Source organism: Filicampus tigris, chromosome 2, assembly GCF_054856515.1.
Source record: "Filicampus tigris isolate MCC_2025a chromosome 2, RoL_Ftig_1.0, whole genome shotgun sequence".
NCBI lineage: Eukaryota > Metazoa > Chordata > Actinopteri > Syngnathiformes > Syngnathidae > Filicampus > Filicampus tigris.
The window spans coordinates 3,143,305-3,161,026 of NC_141218.1; the positions used below are offsets into that span (position 1 = coordinate 3,143,305).

The window sequence follows — 17,722 nt, forward strand, 5'->3', positions numbered from 1 at the left end:
TATTAAACCGATATGGGCATTATTGATGTCTGCGTGGACCCGCCCACACAACGCTGGCCTCAAGCAACGTTCAAGAGCCGACACATTCTTAGGAGACGCCCGCACGCCCATCCCCCATGAAAACACAGGCGCAGGGTGAAAGGGGGTGCAACTCATGCCCTGGATAGGAGAGGAGGAATGCATGTGCTGAGGGGAGTTGCATGGGAAGGAGGGCCGGGCTGAGCCGGGGGGGGGCTCGATAAGCCTTGTGGGTGGGGAGAAAGTGGAGGGAGGACAACATCGTGGACTCAATGAGATGAGTCCAGACAAAGAAGAGTCCTGCGTCCAGGAGAAACATCGAGCGCAGCAGCAGATGAAAAAGCCTTCAAAAGGTCTTGACCTTTCCACACCACGAAAACCAAGTGAGAGGAGCGGCAAGAGCTCCATCGGACCCTCGCGCACAGCGACGACAACGTGAGTGCAGTCCGCAACACAACCCTCATTGGCCTTTTTTGCATGTTGAGGAGTTGCCGATGCGCATATTTGACAACAGAAAAAAAGTCTCATGACACACCACCAATGGAAAATGGCAGGAAAAGTAGATATGCATGATTGTGTGTTTTGGGCCATCGAGGTGGGCTATTCATTTTTGCAAGGAGACAAATGAAAAACTCAAAATTGGAATGCTTGCCGAGGGCTCAGCCAACATGCTAACCGCAACTTTGTCTACTTTATTTTTAACGTATTTGGAAAAAGAATATTGACTTGTTTCAAAAAATTGCCGCGTGTCGATGTTAGCGATAGACCGATTATCAGCCGGCCCGATTATCGGCGCCGATATTAGGCACTTTGACGAATATCGGTATCGGCCTTTTTTCAAAATCTGATAGCCGATAATAAATCCATTGAAAGCTGTGTTAACTTCAAGGAACTATTTCCCTGGGAACACTTTGCACTTTTTGTTTGTGTTTGAAATCGTAACAAAGAAAAGTGAAATTTGAACATGTTGAAATTTTGGAGAACTTTATTTACTGTAGAAAACTATTGGGAGCTATTATCTACGTTTTCATCGAACTCTACGACATACTGATGATGCTGAGAGCTCCCTGAACTTTGTTAGTCTCACACCAGAGACAACAATTAGCTACAGCGCGAGAATCATCACACTACGGACGTCAAAGTCGCTAACCTCCAAGTATTCACACGTTGCTTTTTTTTCCCCTCATGCCCTCGTAAAGATGATGTTTCTTTCCCACAGTTCGCCATGAGTATAACGGGCACTCTGGAGAAGGGGGCACACCACCAGGTCCTGGATCTTTCCGAGGAGCTGCCGCCTCACCATCACCCCCACGGCAACCACCAGCCACTGGCCTCCATTCCTGCGGCGGCAGGCGGCAGGGAGACGCCCTCGCGCGCGGTGGTGCCCCCACCTTACTCCGCAGCCGAGGGCGAGGCCCCGCTCGAGCTGCGAGGGTCCCTAGACTGCTGGGCCTGCTCGGTGCTGGTGACGGCTCAGAACTTGGTCATCGCCGCCGTCAACGCCTGCCTGGCGGGCCTGGTGTGTGGTAGCATCTTGACGCCGGCTATCGTCATGGTGGTCTTCGGTTTCCTCTGCCACTCCACGGTAAGCGGGAGTGGAGGTTCATCTCCGGACTAGCGATTAAAGTCCCCCGTAAAGTAAAAATAAATATCGTGTAAATTGGACACATTGCAGAGAAGAGTGTTGTTTACAACCCTGCCAAATTTAAACGATTTAAAAAAAATGGCCTGGTATATCAAATGGCTTAAAGCCATGTTGTCATTGGGATTTTCCGCACCCGCGACAACGAGGCGCTCTTAAGTGCCCATTGTCATGTCAAGACTTAAAAAAAAAAATTGATATCCCCACCCCACCTCCTCCCTCCTCCGCCTTTCGCTGCGTGACGTGCGTGCACTCACGGCCAACAATGAGGCGCTCTTAAGGGGCCGTGCTAGCGGACCATCCAAAGGAATGACACATTTTCAGGGGTGTAGCTAGCTAGCTGACTTCATGTCGCAATTTTGCTGCCTAACCGCTAATGGCGCTAAAGATTTGACTGCATCTGGTGCGGGAGGGGGCAAGTCATGCCGGACTGCTGTTTTAGCCACGCCCCTTACATCAGCAAAACTAGAAAACAAGTTTACTGCTGTATCTCCACAAATCAACACTGGGTAGCTCTCACGTGTTTTCAGCATTTCTCTTTAAACAAATATACAGTATGAAATCAGAGACAGTACGTGTTTACTTACTACTACTTACTACTTTGAGGCCTGGTTGCTAAGGATGAATGGGATCTTCTCATCACATGCATATTATAATCTTAAAAAGATTTTCGGGAACAGGAAAGGAAACACCCGTACGAGACCGACAGGCCAGTAAGCATTAGTCAAGACGGGCCCAAGAATTGGCCACGGTTCACTGACTTCTCATACGACGTCCTTTAATGAGCGGACTTTACTGCAACCTTTCTCTCCCGTCTCCTAATGAGACTTCATGTGACAGCAGCTTAGTGGGGGATTAAGACAGACCTGGCAAGATTGGAAAAAAAAAAAAAGGTTTGGGGGAGTACCTGGTGGTGACGTTCCCCATGTGTCCTCTCCGTCACTCTTCAAATCCTTTTTTTTAACAGCGGGTTTAGCTCTGGAGACACAATAGCACGTATCTTGACATGTAAGTTAGCTTGCGCAAGACAATGCGCCACAAAGCCTTCCCTTAACCTCCGTACATTCCTCTCAAGCCCTCCGTCTGCCCGCCAAGCGTGTTTTGACTCTCCCACTGGAAGAAACGTTGTAATCACCCACGCTGCCCCCAAGCTGATTGATGCCTCACCTCAACTCCCGACATTCTCCTCCTCCGTCACGCCACTAGGCGATAAGGATGATTCAGTCCTGCTGTCTCCTCTCAAACTCCCTCTTGTGTTTACACTTGCCGCCATTGACCTCTGGCTTGAGTAAGCAAAACTTTGTGGCTATAGAAACGGTTTCTATTTTCCTGCTCATGGCCGCATGTCCGGCTGCCTGTCACTCACGGATGCTGTCTCCATCTTTGGAAGGTGCGCCCGCACGGGACGAGCCCGTACTGCTCCGACCTGCTGACGGACGGGGGCTGCGTGGCTCTGCTGGTGGTGGGCTTTGTCCTGGTGACGCCTCTGCTGGTACTGGCGTTGGCCGCCTACTGCCGCCTGGCCAGACACCTCCAGCTGGGCCTGTGCTTCATCCCGTACAGCCGGGCCGTGTACAAGAACCTGCCGGCCACTCAACATCGCGGGCTGGGGGGCTGCTGCCGGGGGCGGGACGGGGTGGCCGGCGGGGGCAAGGGAAAGGTTTGGGTATGAAAGCTTAAAGCTGAAGTCAACCCAAACTTTTTTTTCCAAAAATATCTTAGCTCCTATGCAGGCCCACTAGTTGAAACAAGGCATTCTGATAAATATTGCGTTTATGGAATAAGAGTTAATCCACCCATTTTTAGCCATCTAAGGGGGCGGCCATTTTTTACTCTTCTGTCGACTGAAAATGACAACACAACTACTCAGGGCTCGGGTAACGACCATCGCAGCTCACCTGTTTTCTGAAGCTAGGCCATGATTGGTCACTAACTGAGCCCGAAGCAACTGTGATGTCATTTTTAGGCGTGACAAAAGTTAAGTGACAAAAAGGTCATCACAGCCACCGTGATGGCTATAAACAGGTGGATTGTACTGCTTAACTCATATTCCACAAACGCAAGAATGCTGTGTTTCAACTGGTGGGCGTGCATAGAACATATTCTTGAAAAAAAAAATGTTTGGGTTGAGCTCGACTTTAAATAAATAAATAAATAAATAAGTATGAGGAGCGAACATCTTTACATGGACACAATGTCAGCTCCTCGTGGATGTACAGCATAACAGTATTTGTTCAATTGCAAACTACAAAAGTCATACGCTCCCACTGCACGCGTTTTGTATTGTGTCTGAGTCACTATCATCCTGCACTGACAATAAACAAGATTTCGTCCCAAATACTTTGTCAAAGCTTTTCTCTGTGGAGTTCTGTTCCTTCTGAACATTAAAAAAAAAGGGAGATAGTCAGGCTAACTATAGTAAAGCATTTTGAAAGACCATGGAGGATTTACGGATTTAAATATAGACAACTTTTTTAAAAGACCCTGTACAGTAAGGCATAAAAAAGACAAGGTACAGCAAGAACTTATTAAACATTATTTTAAACAAACAAACAAACAAACAAACAAAAAACCATAAGCAATTTTTTGTAGATTTTTTTTAACACGTACCCTAAGAGACATCAATTTCTGACCACAAGGCGGCGACAGCCCCCACCGGAAGCTGCAGCGCGATACAGGGGTCATGACTTCCGGCTTGCACTTTGGCGGGAAATGTTTGCACCTCCCAGAAGTGGTTCCGCCTTTGAACTGGTGTCATTGCACACACACACAAAAATAATTTTTTGACTTTGTGAATAAATGTGAATGTTTGGGCTAAATCTGGCGTTTATTTGTGGCCATTTCACTGTCAGTCGTCGAAATAATTGGAGGAACGTGTGCACATTTGCAACTTTGCAGTGCACTAATTCTCAAAAATCTTGCTGCAGAGAAAGAGCAAGCACAATTCGCGGCAGCAGTCGAGGCAGCTCCCTCACGTCACGTCGCTTACTGAGATTTTTCGTGGTTTTGTTGAATTGTACTGTACACTTTTTTCCTTGTGTGTTTTACTCGGGTTTTACTGGCGTCTTATTGTTTTGTGTAGTGTCTTACGATATTTGCAGACCGGGTCAAAAACGGAACTTTTTGTATTTTCATGCATTCCATTTAGGAATGTATATTGTGTTGAAGAGCAATGGGAGGGATGGATCGAAAGAGGGTGATATGCACAAACAAACAAACGAGCACTGCTCACTGCTCACACCTAATGATGCGGTTCAGCCTTTGTGTGCTTTCACCGTCAATTTAGGAACCACACGGCACACAAACCTCTGTTGGTGTATACTGTGAACAGGAGGGGGCAGTGTAGTGAGCTTTGTGGCACGCCTTGGTTTAAGAAAGCGACAGTAGATGGTGATTGTGTGATTGAAAGATCTGATTGTTAGGTGAGCAGGTACGGAAAATGTTGATAGAGCTGATGGTTAGTTGATGTTGGTACATTCAAGGCTTTTGCTTGAGATGGTCTGTAAATCCAGGAAACAGCTTTTTGTTGGTTGGTTGAGCATTACAATTTGAAAGTAGGGGTGTACAGTATAGATAGGGCACGAGGGAGTAGCCCACCATATTGATCAAATCAAATCAAACCTTTGTGTCTTTCAGGATTGTGGAGGCAGCAGTTTGGACAAGAGGAACTGCACCAGGGTATTGAGTACATAAACAAACTCAATAACCCGCACGCAGCTAATAGTGCTTTTGTTTTTGCAGCTGTGCATGGTGGAGGCGAGTTAGATGTATAAATCCAGATTACAAAAGACGTGCATTTTCCAAAATGTGTAATTGAGCAAGTTGTGTTGGAACAGATAATGAATGCTAAAGTGTTGCGATAACATTGGTTTTCTTTGGTTCTGGTCCTCTTTGAGGAAAACCACATTTATTTTCCCATCATTTCTGACACTGGATGCATAACATATTCAATCAAGCAGAGGGAACATACAGTTTATTTTCCATATAGAACACTCGGAAAGCCCCCCTCCCCCCTCTATCTAAGGGATAGTTTCATGATTAAGGTAAAATAATTACATGTTTGACAACACAACAACAAGCCAGAGCTATAGACATGTGGTCAGAGTGGTTAAAAAAACATCCCAAAGCTTTCACCATCCAGGCTTCCTTTTGACTCTTACTTATATATTTGAGAATCCAGCAGTCCATCCTTATGAACGCACATTAAAAAGCAGAAACTCTTATCCTATCCAAAGACAATTGCAGAAATGCCTAGAAAATAAAAACAAACACAGCACTAAAAGCATTTGAAGGGCAAAATGCAGGGAAATTCAGTAAAAACTATGTACAGCAATAATTAACATTCTATCAGACAAGTGTATGTTGTGTTGGATTACTTAGCGAGCACGAAAAGCGAAAACAAAAGTTTTTTTAGGCAGGGCAGTGGTTTGGTTTGTCATATTTATTCCAAAACATAGTCAGTGCAAAATATATGAAACGTGGCCTCATTCAAGTCATCCAGAACTGGTGTTGGTTGGCCGTGCGAGGGAATTTGTGGAAAAGTGCTGCTTTGATTTTGCACCTCCGAGTAGCACCGGTGAGAAGAACAAAAACAACATACATGCAGACTAAAAACAATCCAAGCATTGTAAATGTAACAAGAACTGAATGTGCTGTGTCACTACATTTGTTGTCGTTAAAACTACAGGCAGGCAGCCCGACGGTTAAAGAAAAGGGGCACACTTCTCCCACGTAATACTGTCACCACAGTCGCGTGAAATTTCAGGATTACTCGTTTTTGCATCTGATGAGAGCATGCATATAAGTATACATGAATGTTAGCCAGTTGTTACTAAAAAAAAAAAAAAAGCTTTTAGAAAACAGATGAACTATTGTGATGTTTATTTCACCACAAACAGCTTTTATTTTTTCTTTTGCACGAGCTGGGGGTTAAATCAGCTCAGACGCCAATTCAAATTTTAGGAAGCAATCAGCATCCAAACAAGTGATGCCGAGGCCCCGCCCCTAATGCGGCGCGGCGCTTTTGCGGAAGGTTCGGCACGCTCTGAGGTAGCCGAGAATGATTTCCGCTCACCGGAGCAAAGACATACACAACACTAAACACATAGCACCATTGTCAGTGATAGTCTAGAGGAGAGCAGAACCCTCCACTCAGCGTTTCATCCCTCGCGCTCTCCCCCACCCACGATAAGCCGCTCATTCTGAAAGGGGATGACAATTAAAAACTATTGTCAAGCAGAGGAGGCTCATTTTCAGTCACGTGTTCTCGCTTTAATAGATTTCTTTCCCCATCACCTCATCCTCCATCAATTCCTTTGCTCCCCCCTCGTGGCCTCTTCCTACAGGACCTTGCTGCACACTTGGCAGCGGCTGACTTTGGAGCGCTCTTGGCCTCCCTTCAAGGTCTCCTGCGCCGGCGAGTAGACAAACTCGCGGTTGGGATCCACCGTGGTCAGCCAGAAGCTGTACTTGTTGGCGAAGTAATGACACGTCCCCTTGGCACCGTTGCACTCAATGAACGGCGTCGCCCGGAAATCCTCCAGGCACGAGCCGGGGGACACCAGCGACTGGCCGCCGCCTTCGGCTCCGGCTGCTGTGTGCTGAATTGAAATAAACATTTTGTTTGTACCGCACCAATCACTCGCAGGTAAAAGACAGGTTCCTTTGTAGTTTAAGTGACACATTTTTAGTTTAAGATCTTTGTATGTCGGGGAGGAGCTAGGTTTAGCCAGGGTTGTTAGCAGAAGTTCCGGAGAGTCTTCACCAGATTTGTATTTTTTGCTCTGCCAAAAAAAGCTGATGTAAGATGCCACAAGATGGCACTGAGTGGGAAAGTCGTAGTTGTAGCGATACGTCACCACTGCTTAAGATCTTTGCATGTCTGGGAGGAGCTAAAGTTAACCGGCATAGAGAGTCTTCACCATGTTTGCATTTTTTTGCTCCGCTAAAAAAGTCATTCAAAGATGCCTTAAGATGGTACTGAAAGGGAAAGTCGCCGTTGGAACAACACATCCCGACTGTTAAAGGTCCAGGCATGTCCTGGAGGAGCTAAATTTAGACCGGGTCGTTAGTGGAAGATCCAGAGAGTCTTCACCGCATGAGTATTTTTTTGCTCTGCTGAAAGAGCTGAGCTACAATGCCACAAGATAGTGCCACAGCTCTGTATAATAGGGAAGCAGTAGCTGAAATGACACAACTCAAGTGTTTAAGATCTTTGTACATTTGGGAGTAGCTCAGTTTAGCCTGGGTTGTTAGCGGACGTTCCGGGGAGTCGTCACCGCTTAAGTATTCTTTCCTGCTGAAACAACGTGTGAGCTATTCATTTGCCACAGCTAATATTGAAACATGACAACATCGAATACATCTATACGAACCATGAGGAAGGAGTAGCCTATCCACAGACTCCTCCAGCCTGGGGGGCAGTTGGGGATGGTCGAGTCCTGACTGTGGACCGCCACAGCTTGAGATGGCGCCTCGCACACTGAACACCTGGGAGTCCCCCCCCGCCCCCCCAAAAAATGTTTAAAACGTAAAAGCTGGAGGACCGGCGAATTCCCGACCTCCACATGCAGAGGTGGAAAGCGCCCGATACCTGCTGATGTAAGGCCGAATCTGACTGTGGCCCACGGGCATCATGGGAATGGGCGCGGTGGTGGAGAGCCAGTAAGATTTGTCGTTGCGGCTGGCGTAGTAGCACACCTCGTTGGGGGAGCAGTAGAGGAAGGGGATGGTGCTGAACCTGGGGAGGCAGGACCCCGGCTGACCTGGAGACACAAAGACGAAACGCGTCGTTTCCAGCAAACATCACATCATTTGCCGTGTTCTCATACCGAGGTCCTGGTTGTGAGCCTTCTCTTGACCCTCCACATAAAGCAAACTGTATCCGTCCCACAGTTTGGCCATGCCCTGAGGACACATGGGAACCTGCGCGTTCTGGCTGTGCTTCACCAAAGTGAAGCCAATACTGATGCTACGGCCCACCGAGCCGGGACTACCGGGCCGACCGACACCACCGGGAAGGCCTGAGAAAGAACACGCAAAGGGGTTATTTCATGTATCTCTGGCACAAATGGGAGGCAAATCACTAAAGTAGACCTTGTTCTCCAGTGGGTCCAGGGAAACCTGGAGGACCGGGGTCGCCAATTGTTCCAGGCTGACCAACAGAACCAGTGCGGCCCAGTTTACCAACAGAGCCGGGACGTCCCTTTGGACCTGAGGTGAAAAGAAAATGGTCGTGCCTTGACTTCAAAATAATCGACCAAGCGACAACCTCCACAAACTTGCAAGTTGGAGCACTCTTAAGTCAAGGTACCGCTGCATATGACAAATAAGAGTAAGAAGCAATCGTCTCATTTTGTAAACATTCACCTGCACGTCCAGGCATTCCGGGCTGACCAGGCCCTCCTGAGATACCGCGGGGTCCAGGGTCACCTGGAGGACCGACATCTCCGAAGGGTCGCTCATACTGTGGAACTGTCCCCAGTGGTGTGATACCAGGGCGACCCTTTGGACCCACAGGGCCTGGGCAGGTGGGCAGGAAGAAACAAATGTTTTATTATAACGGTTGGAGTCACGTCCTTGCTTGCGCCACATTTGTCAATTTCCAAGTCCTCCTACCTTGGAAACCCTTGGCTCCTTTTCTTCCGTAATAGCCAGGGTCACCTGAAAAACCTTTAAGACCTGGAGCTCCACTGAATCCAGTGTCACCTTGGAGTCCTAGAAAGTCGATTTAATGGTTTAAAAACTGTTCCCAGTGGAAAAGCAAAAACAAAAGAAACAATATTCAGACAGTAGATCTCAAAGAAGCACAAGTTACCTTTGAAGCCAGGACTGCTTGAGAGTCCGGGGCTTCCGGGTATCCCCGGTTCTCCTTTCCTGCCAGGGGTTCCAGGGAAGCCCGGGAGCCCAGGATCACCTCTTTCTCCCTGGTCCGTGCCTGGACCGGGTGGCCCGGGAAGACCTGGAGGTCCAGTCAAACCTGAAGAGGAGGGGAGATGAAGGTGAGATGGGTAAAAGCCAAGAGGGTAGGACATGAAAAGATGAACATGAAAAACCTGCACTAACCAAACTCTCCATCCAGGCCAGGGAGGCCGGGATCTCCCAATGGCCCAGGGATGTCTGAGCCGACTGAAGCACCGGGGAGTCCGGGTCGACCTGGAAATCCTGTGAGTCCAGGACCACCTGACCATGCACGCACACAAGCCCATTGTGTTACAGCCTATCCTTATGTAATCTGTGTGTCTGTTCGTCCGTCCGTCCATCTGTCAAATATTTCCCATGTCTCTCTTCCTTGCCCTTCCGAGCTTGTCTCACCTGGTGCTCCTCTCTCTCCCTTCGGTCCTGGGAAACCTGGTACTCCTGGGTAGGAGACGCCTCTTTCGCCCTTCAACCCCGGAATACCAGGGGCACCCTGTCGAGTTCCAGCACTCGCCCCTTTAAAAAAAAACAAAACATAAATAAATAAAAAATCATTGTACAATTTACAACAAATATATATATATATAAACAGGAAAAAATGTGCCTCTGGTTTCTATCCATGAATTCATCGTTCTCCTGAAAAAACTAATTACCAGGCGTCCCAGCAAGGCCTTTCGGTCCACGAAGGCCATTAAGTCCATCCAAACCAGGAGCTCCAGAAAGACCTGTAAAAACACAAGGTTTCTGTCTAGAATTCATGTCTCACTCAGAAAAAGAGAAAAAAAAACAGTCGTTGTCTGACCTTTAGGTCCGGGACCTCCAGGGCCTCCGGGCAAACCGGGGATTCCATCAGACCCTCTTCTTCCAGGGAAGCCAGACTGACCTTTTGGACCTGGGTAGCCAGGTGAACCTGCCAACATGAGTGCATAAATACGTTGGTCAGTGCACATACACACCCAAGAGTCTATTGAGGAAGAATTCAAACATGGCATCCGTTGCCGAACCCACCCATTATTCCAGGCCCTCCAGCTTCTCCAGGCCCTCCCTTCACACCAGGGAAACCAGGACTTCCTGGGAAGCCGTCATCACCAGGAGCGCCATTGTTGCCACGCCCACCTTCGGGGACACAGTTTCAGACCAATCATCACAAGGGCATTGAAGGGTTGTGAGCCGCACCTTTCTCTCTATTTTTACCTGGAAATCCTGAATCTCCGGGCTGGCCTTTAAAGCCGGGACCGCCAGGATAGCCATAAGACTCTCCAGGCTGACCTGTGGAATACGTATAAATTGATTTTAAAAGAAAACAGTCAAAGTTTTTGTGTGTGATGCGAAATTAAACTCACCCTTGGTACCAGGACGACCAGACTGTCCAGGATTGCCAGGGATCCCGGGCAAGCCGTCATCACCCTGCAAACAAAAAGAACTTGAAGCTCAATGCTTCACTTACAAACTACTCACTAGGGATGTTCAAAAGCACTTTTTACAGACCAATACAAGTATTCACTCTTTAGTACTCACCGATTACAAACTGAGTACCAATGCCACTAATTGTGAACAAAAATCTCTCTTTGTTTCTGGCACACATAAAGTGATTTGTTAGTGTGTCAAACCACTGCAGTATAACGCCAACTTCTGGTGAGGGGGACTCCCTCGATGTCAGATTTTGTCGCCTTAAGAATCGGCGGACGGTATCGGCCGCCTCCACGAGGACCTGAGAGCTTGGAATAAAGCCGGTATCGGCCTGATAGCGATACGTGATACCAGAGCTGTAGTACTCCAGTCCGGACTCAGACTCGACATGTTTTTGTTTTTTGTTGACTTGGACTTGACTCGGACTCCTTGGCATTTGAGTCGAACATGGCCATTGGACTCGCAAAATATTTTTCTCGACTGGACCGAGTCAGCTGTGTTTTTATTCCTGAAAACGAATGTCATCCTTCAAAAGAAACTTGAATGTTTTTCAGATGATCAAAATAGCCATCTGATTGGTTAACCTGACATTTCCTTTCAGTCATATCAGCCAACAGCGATGTTATAAAATTTGGTTTTACCAACCATCGAGAACCGGCATTAGCCACAACGTCTTGGAAAAAAAAACAAGAAGCAACCTGCACATTCTCTAATAAGACAATTTCGGGCACATACGGCACCACATCGAACTTTGTTCGACACTTGCAAGGGCCCCACAAAAAGAGGTAATTGTTTTTATGGTTCATCTGCACCCTCGGTTACTAAAGCTATCATATATGAATAAAGCTGTCATATAAGAAGAGTGTTGAGAATAATGCCATTTCTCAAATTTTGTGGTCGTGAAAAGAGTATTTTTCTATCCAAAGGTTTACTATTTATCTCATCTGGACATGGACCTTTGTGACTCTAACTTGACTTGGACTCGATAAAGGTGGGCTTGACTTCAGCCCTACCTGATACCCCTGATACTACTCGCCCATCCCTACCACTCCCCAAAAAGTTTGAGATATTCTGCTTTGGGAGAAATGTCAGGAAACGGCAAATTGTCCAAAAAGTCACAAAATGTCAACCTTATGTCCAACATTCCTAACGTTTTGTGAGCCGTGTCTGCTTATTTGTGAGTCTTTCCTTACCCTTGCTCCAGACATGCCAGGAAATCCCAGGATTCCGGCTTCACCTTTAGGACCAAGGCCGCCCGGAAATCCCGGCTGCCCGGGAAAACCGGGCTGTCCCGGCAGCCCTTTGCTCTGTTCAGCAAAACCAGGAAGTCCAGGCAGACCCTGACGACCCGGCAAGCCTGGAAAGCCTTTGTCACCTGTGGAAAGCAAATACAGTTTTTTCTTGTGCCTCTCCTGTCTCATGCAAATGGCTAGAAGCAATGCATACCGCTGGGTCCGGTGAAGCCGGGAAGGCCACTGCCTCCAGGGATTCCAGGGTCTCCTCTGGCTAGCGACACCGCTAAAACTGGAGGGCCAGGTGGGCCCGTGGGACCGGGCAACCCTGGCTCACCTAAACAGGAGAATAACACATGGACATTTGTCCGGCTTACATTCTGAACTTCACATAGCTTTGGGACAATTTGGATATGTTTTGTGAACATTGTTGTTTTTGTCAATTATGACAAACAACGTGAAAGTGGCTGTTAAACAATGGTGCTCTTTGATGACTGAAATGTGACAAGGTGTGGAAAAAAATGTAAGGGATGTTCTGTCCGACATTCAAAATCCATGCTCACCACGCCGGTGTTCATTCAAAGACAAGTTAGCTGTCATCGTAACGTATTTTACACACATAATGTTAATTGACAATCGGCTTGTCCGAAATTTCATAGTAAGCAGAACGTTTCCCACATTACTCCTAGCGCGAATGGACTGCTAGCTAGCTAGCTTCAGGCTAAAGTTAGCTTTGTTATGCCAATGTCAATTCATTATCTTACATGATAATGTGTAGAACATGTAGGGTTTGTTGGTTGGGCAGACCTTTGCGGTTTTCAATGTGTATAAAGAAACAGCACGCTTAATTAGCTTCTGTAACATTAGTTTAGGCAGCACACAAACAACAAACAAACGCAACAGTACAGATGCATTATTGACTGTTGACATTTGCTCAAAAAAAATACTTCAGAAAGCTTAATTATGTATAGGGTGGGTGGCAATCATGTCATTAATAAGCTATCAAAACATTTTTGCTTTGCTTGTTTGATATTTAAGGCCGTTCTATTTTTCATAACACGGTAGTATTTTGTTGAATGGGTTGAACAAATATGCATTTGTGAAAAGAATATTACTATTATAATACTGTCTTATTTTTGTGACAAAAACTGGACTAAAAACTTGTGGAGTTTTTGTTGACTAAAGCCATCACATCCTAAAATGTGACTGAAACGTATACGCATGTTCGGCCAAAAGACTAAAACTAAGATGGCTGCCAAAACCAACGGTTTGTGAAGCGAATATACAATAAAACCCAGTCGCGGTTGTCTTTATTCCATCACCGGACACGCTACCTTTCTGTCCAGTATAGCCGGGCCCTCCGGGAAGTCCGTCTCTTCCGGGCCCGCCGGACACTCCTTTCCCTCCAGGAAATCCTGGACTCCCAGGACGACCTGGTGATCCGGGGAAGCCCGTCACCCCTGAGAAACCTGGCTCACCTGTGCAAAAAAAAAAAAAAAAAAAAAAAAAAAGACAATGCTGGTTGTTCTCTTGAACTAAGAATGATGGCTTCAGCATACCCTTCCTTCCTGGTATTCCTGGCAATCCCTCCCTTGTTCCTGGTCCTGGAGGCCCAGGGGGTCCCCTTGACCCCGGTGAGCCCGGAGTACCGGGTAATCCCGGGGTGCCCTTCATGCCAGCGGGCCCTGGAAAACCTGGGTCTCCTCTCTCTCCCTTTCGACCAGGAAAACCTGGTGGAGGATGGATGATGCTAGATTATTGTCTTCAATGATTATTGTCGAGGGGGAAAAGGGGAAGCAGCGTACAGAAACACATACTTGTTCACAAAAGCAACCAAAAGCACTCTTCATAACCAAAGTACAACTATGAATTGACTGGGAATGTGCGTTATGTTTTCTGTCAGGCTCTCCAAATAAACTCACCTTTAACAGCATTTTAACATTTTCATTCTTGCATACACAGCAAAAGCACGCACACACACTGCATAGTATGGCTGCAATTGCACTCTGATTGGAAAATACACACTTAATTCATCTGTGTTATTGATTGGAAATAAGAACTAACTTGATCACTTCAGATGCAAATACTCTTAAAAAAAAAAATAAATAATAATAATAGTGCAATTCCAGACTAAATTAGCATATTCAAACCACCAAGGATTAACTAAATTCTACCGTTGGATTCTTAAAAAAAGAATTTTCAAGATGTCCACTGAGCCAGTGTGACGTGATGAAAATGACAAGTCCTTTTTTTTAAGAATGAAGCCTTGTTGAGTTTGTGGTCACACAAGCCTAGTGCAAAGAAATGGCAGAGTGACAGATGACACGTGAGCGTGCCAATGCACTACAAATGTTAGGTGCTAGTTGCCAAAGAACAGCTGGAAAGAACAACACTTGCGGATGCCTCGCGGCTAAAATGTCCACAGAATCAGCACAAAACGATCGTTGCTTGTGAAATGTTCAATTGACCTTCTCCGTCCGGTGTTCATGGACATTTTGAGCCGGAGCGCGGATGAGCAGGCCGTTGCCGGAAGCAGTAAAAGATGGAGCGGATGGGACTATGGGTGGATAAATATGCGGAAAAGGGGGAGTATCTCACCTTGACAGCCTATTTGGAACGAGCCAACACCAAAAGGAAACGGGTGGAGGGATGAAAGGACGGATGGAGATGATGATGGCGGTATGTGGGAAGGCGGGAAAGGTAGGAGGAGGAAAGTCACAAGACGTGGGAATACAAAAGCAAAGAGAGAGAGAGAATCTTTCGGGTGAGTTTAAACACAACAAAACGTGTGCTGTGACCTCTGGTTCGCAAATGGGGAGAACGAAGAAAGATGACAATTTAACAGTCAACAATCACATTTGCTCCTCTTCCTTCTTTTTGCGCTGAGCAATGTGGTGGATTTTCGACGAGGTGACGCTTTTCCCTCACCTGGCGAGCCGCCCAGGCCATTGCTGCCGTCGATTCCTGGCGGACCGGGGACTTCCACGGTCGGATCGCCCGGGAGTCCGGGAGGACCAGGAAGACCGGGAAAACCATCGACTCCACGCTCCCCTTTAAGTCCAGGAACACCCGTGCGCCCGTCGAAACCTGATCAAGCCGAAGCAGTCAGTGAGTTGGAGTCCACGCTATTGGTGTGGCTGTACGCCATCAACATGACGCACCGGGTGATCCAGACCCTCCTGGTGTCCCAGGCTGGCCCTTGTCTCCGGGGCCTCCGGGAAAACCATCCCGTCCCGGAGGCCCCGCTGTGGCTCCCAGGACTTCTCCGGGCTGGCCTTTGGCTCCGGGGCGTCCTGGGACCCCATCCTTCCCCCTGCCGCCGTCGAAACTCTGTCCTGGCACACCCGGGAATCCGGCATCACCTCTGGGTCCGGGAAAACCTGCGGATGGAAGCAAAATCAATGATTCGATCGACCAATGCATTTCCTGGTTCAACTAAAACGGGACTTAAAGCGGAAGTCAACCCAAATATATTTTTTTCAAGAATATGTTCCCAGCAGGCCCACGAGTTGAAACACGGCATTCTAATAAATATTGCATTTGTGGAGTAAGTGTTAATCCACTCATTTTTAGCCATGTCGGGGGGGCGGCCATTTTGTCTTCTGTCGACTGAAAATGACATCACAACTGCTCACCACGACCAATCACGGCTGACCTGTTTTCTGAATCTGAGCCGTGATTGGTCGTTGTGAGCAGTTGTGATGTCATTCTCAGTCGACAGAAGACAAAATGGCCGCCCCCAGAGATGGCTAAAAACGAGCGGATTAACACTTATTCCGCAAATGCAATATTTATCAGAATGCCGTGTTTCAACTAGTGGGCTTGCATAGAACATATTCTTGAAAAAAAAAATGATTGCGTTGACTTCCACTTTAAACAATCCTCTACAGCAGCTATTCTCAACTGGTGGGTTGAAGAGATATTTTGGACGGCGCCGACATACCATATTTCAAAATTACGAACAGCGTAGGACTACGTCTTCATGGTGCAATGCGGCACCCTCAGTTAGCGCCGTTTTAGATTTAAAGCCTAGAAGTGATTCTCACACAAACGCTCGCTTGAGTCGCTTGACTCTGCGACAGCATTCGCGTATTATTGATAAGACTCGTGCCTGTTCCCATTTGGGTTCAGATTCTGGTCACATTGCTCAGCGATTTTGCCATACAGTCAGTCTTCTTAGAGAACAGCAAGTTGTGCAAGAAGCACCGGAATCACTGAACAGTTGCGCAATCCAAAGGTTCAGAAAAGGTCCATTTTTCCGTTCATATGTCAAGCATTTTTGGATCATCCCGAAATTTGACCCCAAATCTCGGAATATTTGCGTGGAATAATTCCATCCGGATGACTGGCTGGCTACCTTGTGGTCCAGGCTGTCCTCCAAAGCCGGAGTCTCCTCTCTCTCCTTTGCCACCGTCAAATCCCGGTCGTCCAGAGCCTCCCGGCAAGCCCGGCTGACCTTTTGGACCTAACGGATACAAACAGTTGTCAAAACCATTTTTTGATTTGAACAAATCTTTCTTGACCAGTGATGCCGCTAACGCGTGACAAAGTAACGTGTTACTCCAAAATGTGCACGTTTTCCAGTAGCAACTAATCTGCCGTGTTAGCAGTTTTCCAGTCAAGTGTTATCTAGCTTCGATAAGACAAAAAAAAAAAAAAACATGCATCGCACAGCACAGAAAGTCTCACCAGGTTTTGTGACTGCGGGAGGTCCCCAAATGCAATCATTACATTTAAACAAACAATCTAGTTTATTATAAATGTTATGTTTTGCCATTACAACATTGAGCGTTAAATGAAAAGTCTGCCTTTATTTGAGAATTTATGTATTTATGTGAAGCGAAGTTTTGTCAGACTGTTTAAAAAAAAACAAGTGGCCCATTTATGTTAAGTGAGATCCAGAAACGGCGCATTTTTATTTATTTTTTTTAAATCAAAGATATTATGGAAAGTCAAAAAGGTTGTCTTTATTTCATTCTTGATAAAAACAAACTTTAGTCTTAAATGTCACTGTTAAAAAACACACTTCCAATTAAGTGGCAAAAGCGGGTGTCATTTTTATGTTAAGCGGGGTTATTGCCATCTGCTGAATGCAACTATTAAAGTCTCTTGTAATCTAACTTAGCTCCTTTTCAAATCAAGAAATCAGTAAGGTAACCAAGTTACTTTCCAAAGCGAGTCATCAGTAAAGTAAGGTAAGAGTGGTAGCAACGGTTCCTTTCATTCCTAGGCATGGAATTAACATTTCTAAAAACAGCTGCCGATCCGCACCTTTAGAAAAAAAGAACCTGTAAATAAGATTTTTTTTTTTTTTTTTTTACCTGGTCGTCCAGGTACACCGGGAAACCCGGGCAGTCCGACCTCACCGGGAATGGTGCAGGGAAGCACTTGGCCTGGGAGCAGTCAGACACAATTAGCCAGTGGAGCAGCAGTGCAAGCAAAATTCAATCTAGAATTGAAAATAAAAAAACTCATTTCTGATGGCGACATGCATGTCCATTCA

At 46.6% G+C, this 17,722-nt stretch overlaps 2 protein-coding genes across 7 annotated transcripts in view; one reads left to right on the forward strand and one right to left on the reverse strand.

Annotated features, from left to right (window-relative positions):
- Window positions 1–308: 308 nt before the first annotated feature.
- On the forward strand, window positions 309–3,998 carry tmem88b (transmembrane protein 88 b). 2 transcript variants are annotated; one of them, XM_086056594.1, is made up of 3 exons: window positions 309–453; window positions 1,238–1,603; window positions 3,051–3,998. In XM_086056594.1, exons 2-3 carry the CDS (start codon window positions 1,244–1,246, stop codon window positions 3,330–3,332), a joined length of 642 nt encoding a protein of 213 aa, XP_085912720.1. In that variant the 5' UTR covers window positions 309–453; window positions 1,238–1,243; the 3' UTR covers window positions 3,333–3,998. The 2 variants fall into 2 exon arrangements, with proteins under 2 accessions (XP_085912720.1, XP_085912730.1); XM_086056604.1 differs by lacking the exon at window positions 309–453 and having other exon boundaries at window positions 1,050–1,603.
- Window positions 3,999–5,525: 1,527 nt separating this feature from the next.
- The window catches only part of col4a6 (collagen, type IV, alpha 6), a 59,491-nt gene continuing 47,294 nt past the window's right edge, over window positions 5,526–17,722 (reverse strand). For all 5 annotated transcript variants that reach the window (XM_086021471.1, XM_086021464.1, XM_086021445.1 and 2 more), the window contains 23 exons: window positions 17,541–17,612; window positions 16,577–16,684; window positions 15,381–15,599; window positions 15,148–15,306; window positions 13,779–13,949; window positions 13,554–13,697; window positions 12,434–12,556; window positions 12,181–12,362; window positions 10,921–10,984; window positions 10,772–10,846; window positions 10,586–10,693; window positions 10,380–10,487; window positions 10,231–10,302; window positions 9,974–10,093; window positions 9,725–9,841; window positions 9,477–9,638; window positions 9,278–9,376; window positions 9,029–9,181; window positions 8,756–8,872; window positions 8,491–8,682; window positions 8,253–8,424; window positions 8,035–8,149; window positions 5,526–7,260 (listed from right to left, as the gene is read on the reverse strand). In XM_086021471.1, coding sequence (XP_085877597.1) covers window positions 7,000–7,260; window positions 8,035–8,149; window positions 8,253–8,424; window positions 8,491–8,682; window positions 8,756–8,872; window positions 9,029–9,181; window positions 9,278–9,376; window positions 9,477–9,638; window positions 9,725–9,841; window positions 9,974–10,093; window positions 10,231–10,302; window positions 10,380–10,487; window positions 10,586–10,693; window positions 10,772–10,846; window positions 10,921–10,984; window positions 12,181–12,362; window positions 12,434–12,556; window positions 13,554–13,697; window positions 13,779–13,949; window positions 15,148–15,306; window positions 15,381–15,599; window positions 16,577–16,684; window positions 17,541–17,612 — 3,113 coding nt within the window. In that variant the 3' untranslated portion in view covers window positions 5,526–6,999. The remainder of the gene's footprint in view (window positions 7,261–8,034; window positions 8,150–8,252; window positions 8,425–8,490; window positions 8,683–8,755; window positions 8,873–9,028; window positions 9,182–9,277; window positions 9,377–9,476; window positions 9,639–9,724; window positions 9,842–9,973; window positions 10,094–10,230; window positions 10,303–10,379; window positions 10,488–10,585; window positions 10,694–10,771; window positions 10,847–10,920; window positions 10,985–12,180; window positions 12,363–12,433; window positions 12,557–13,553; window positions 13,698–13,778; window positions 13,950–15,147; window positions 15,307–15,380; window positions 15,600–16,576; window positions 16,685–17,540; window positions 17,613–17,722) is intronic.

Coding starts and splice junctions, on each gene's coding strand:
- tmem88b (XM_086056594.1), top strand. CDS start 1,244: ATGAGTATAACGGGCACTCTGGAGAAGGGGGCACACCACCAGGTCCTG. Junction 1,604..3,050: donor GTTTCCTCTGCCACTCCACG/GTAAGCGGGAGT, acceptor CATCTTTGGAAG/GTGCGCCCGCACGGGACGAG.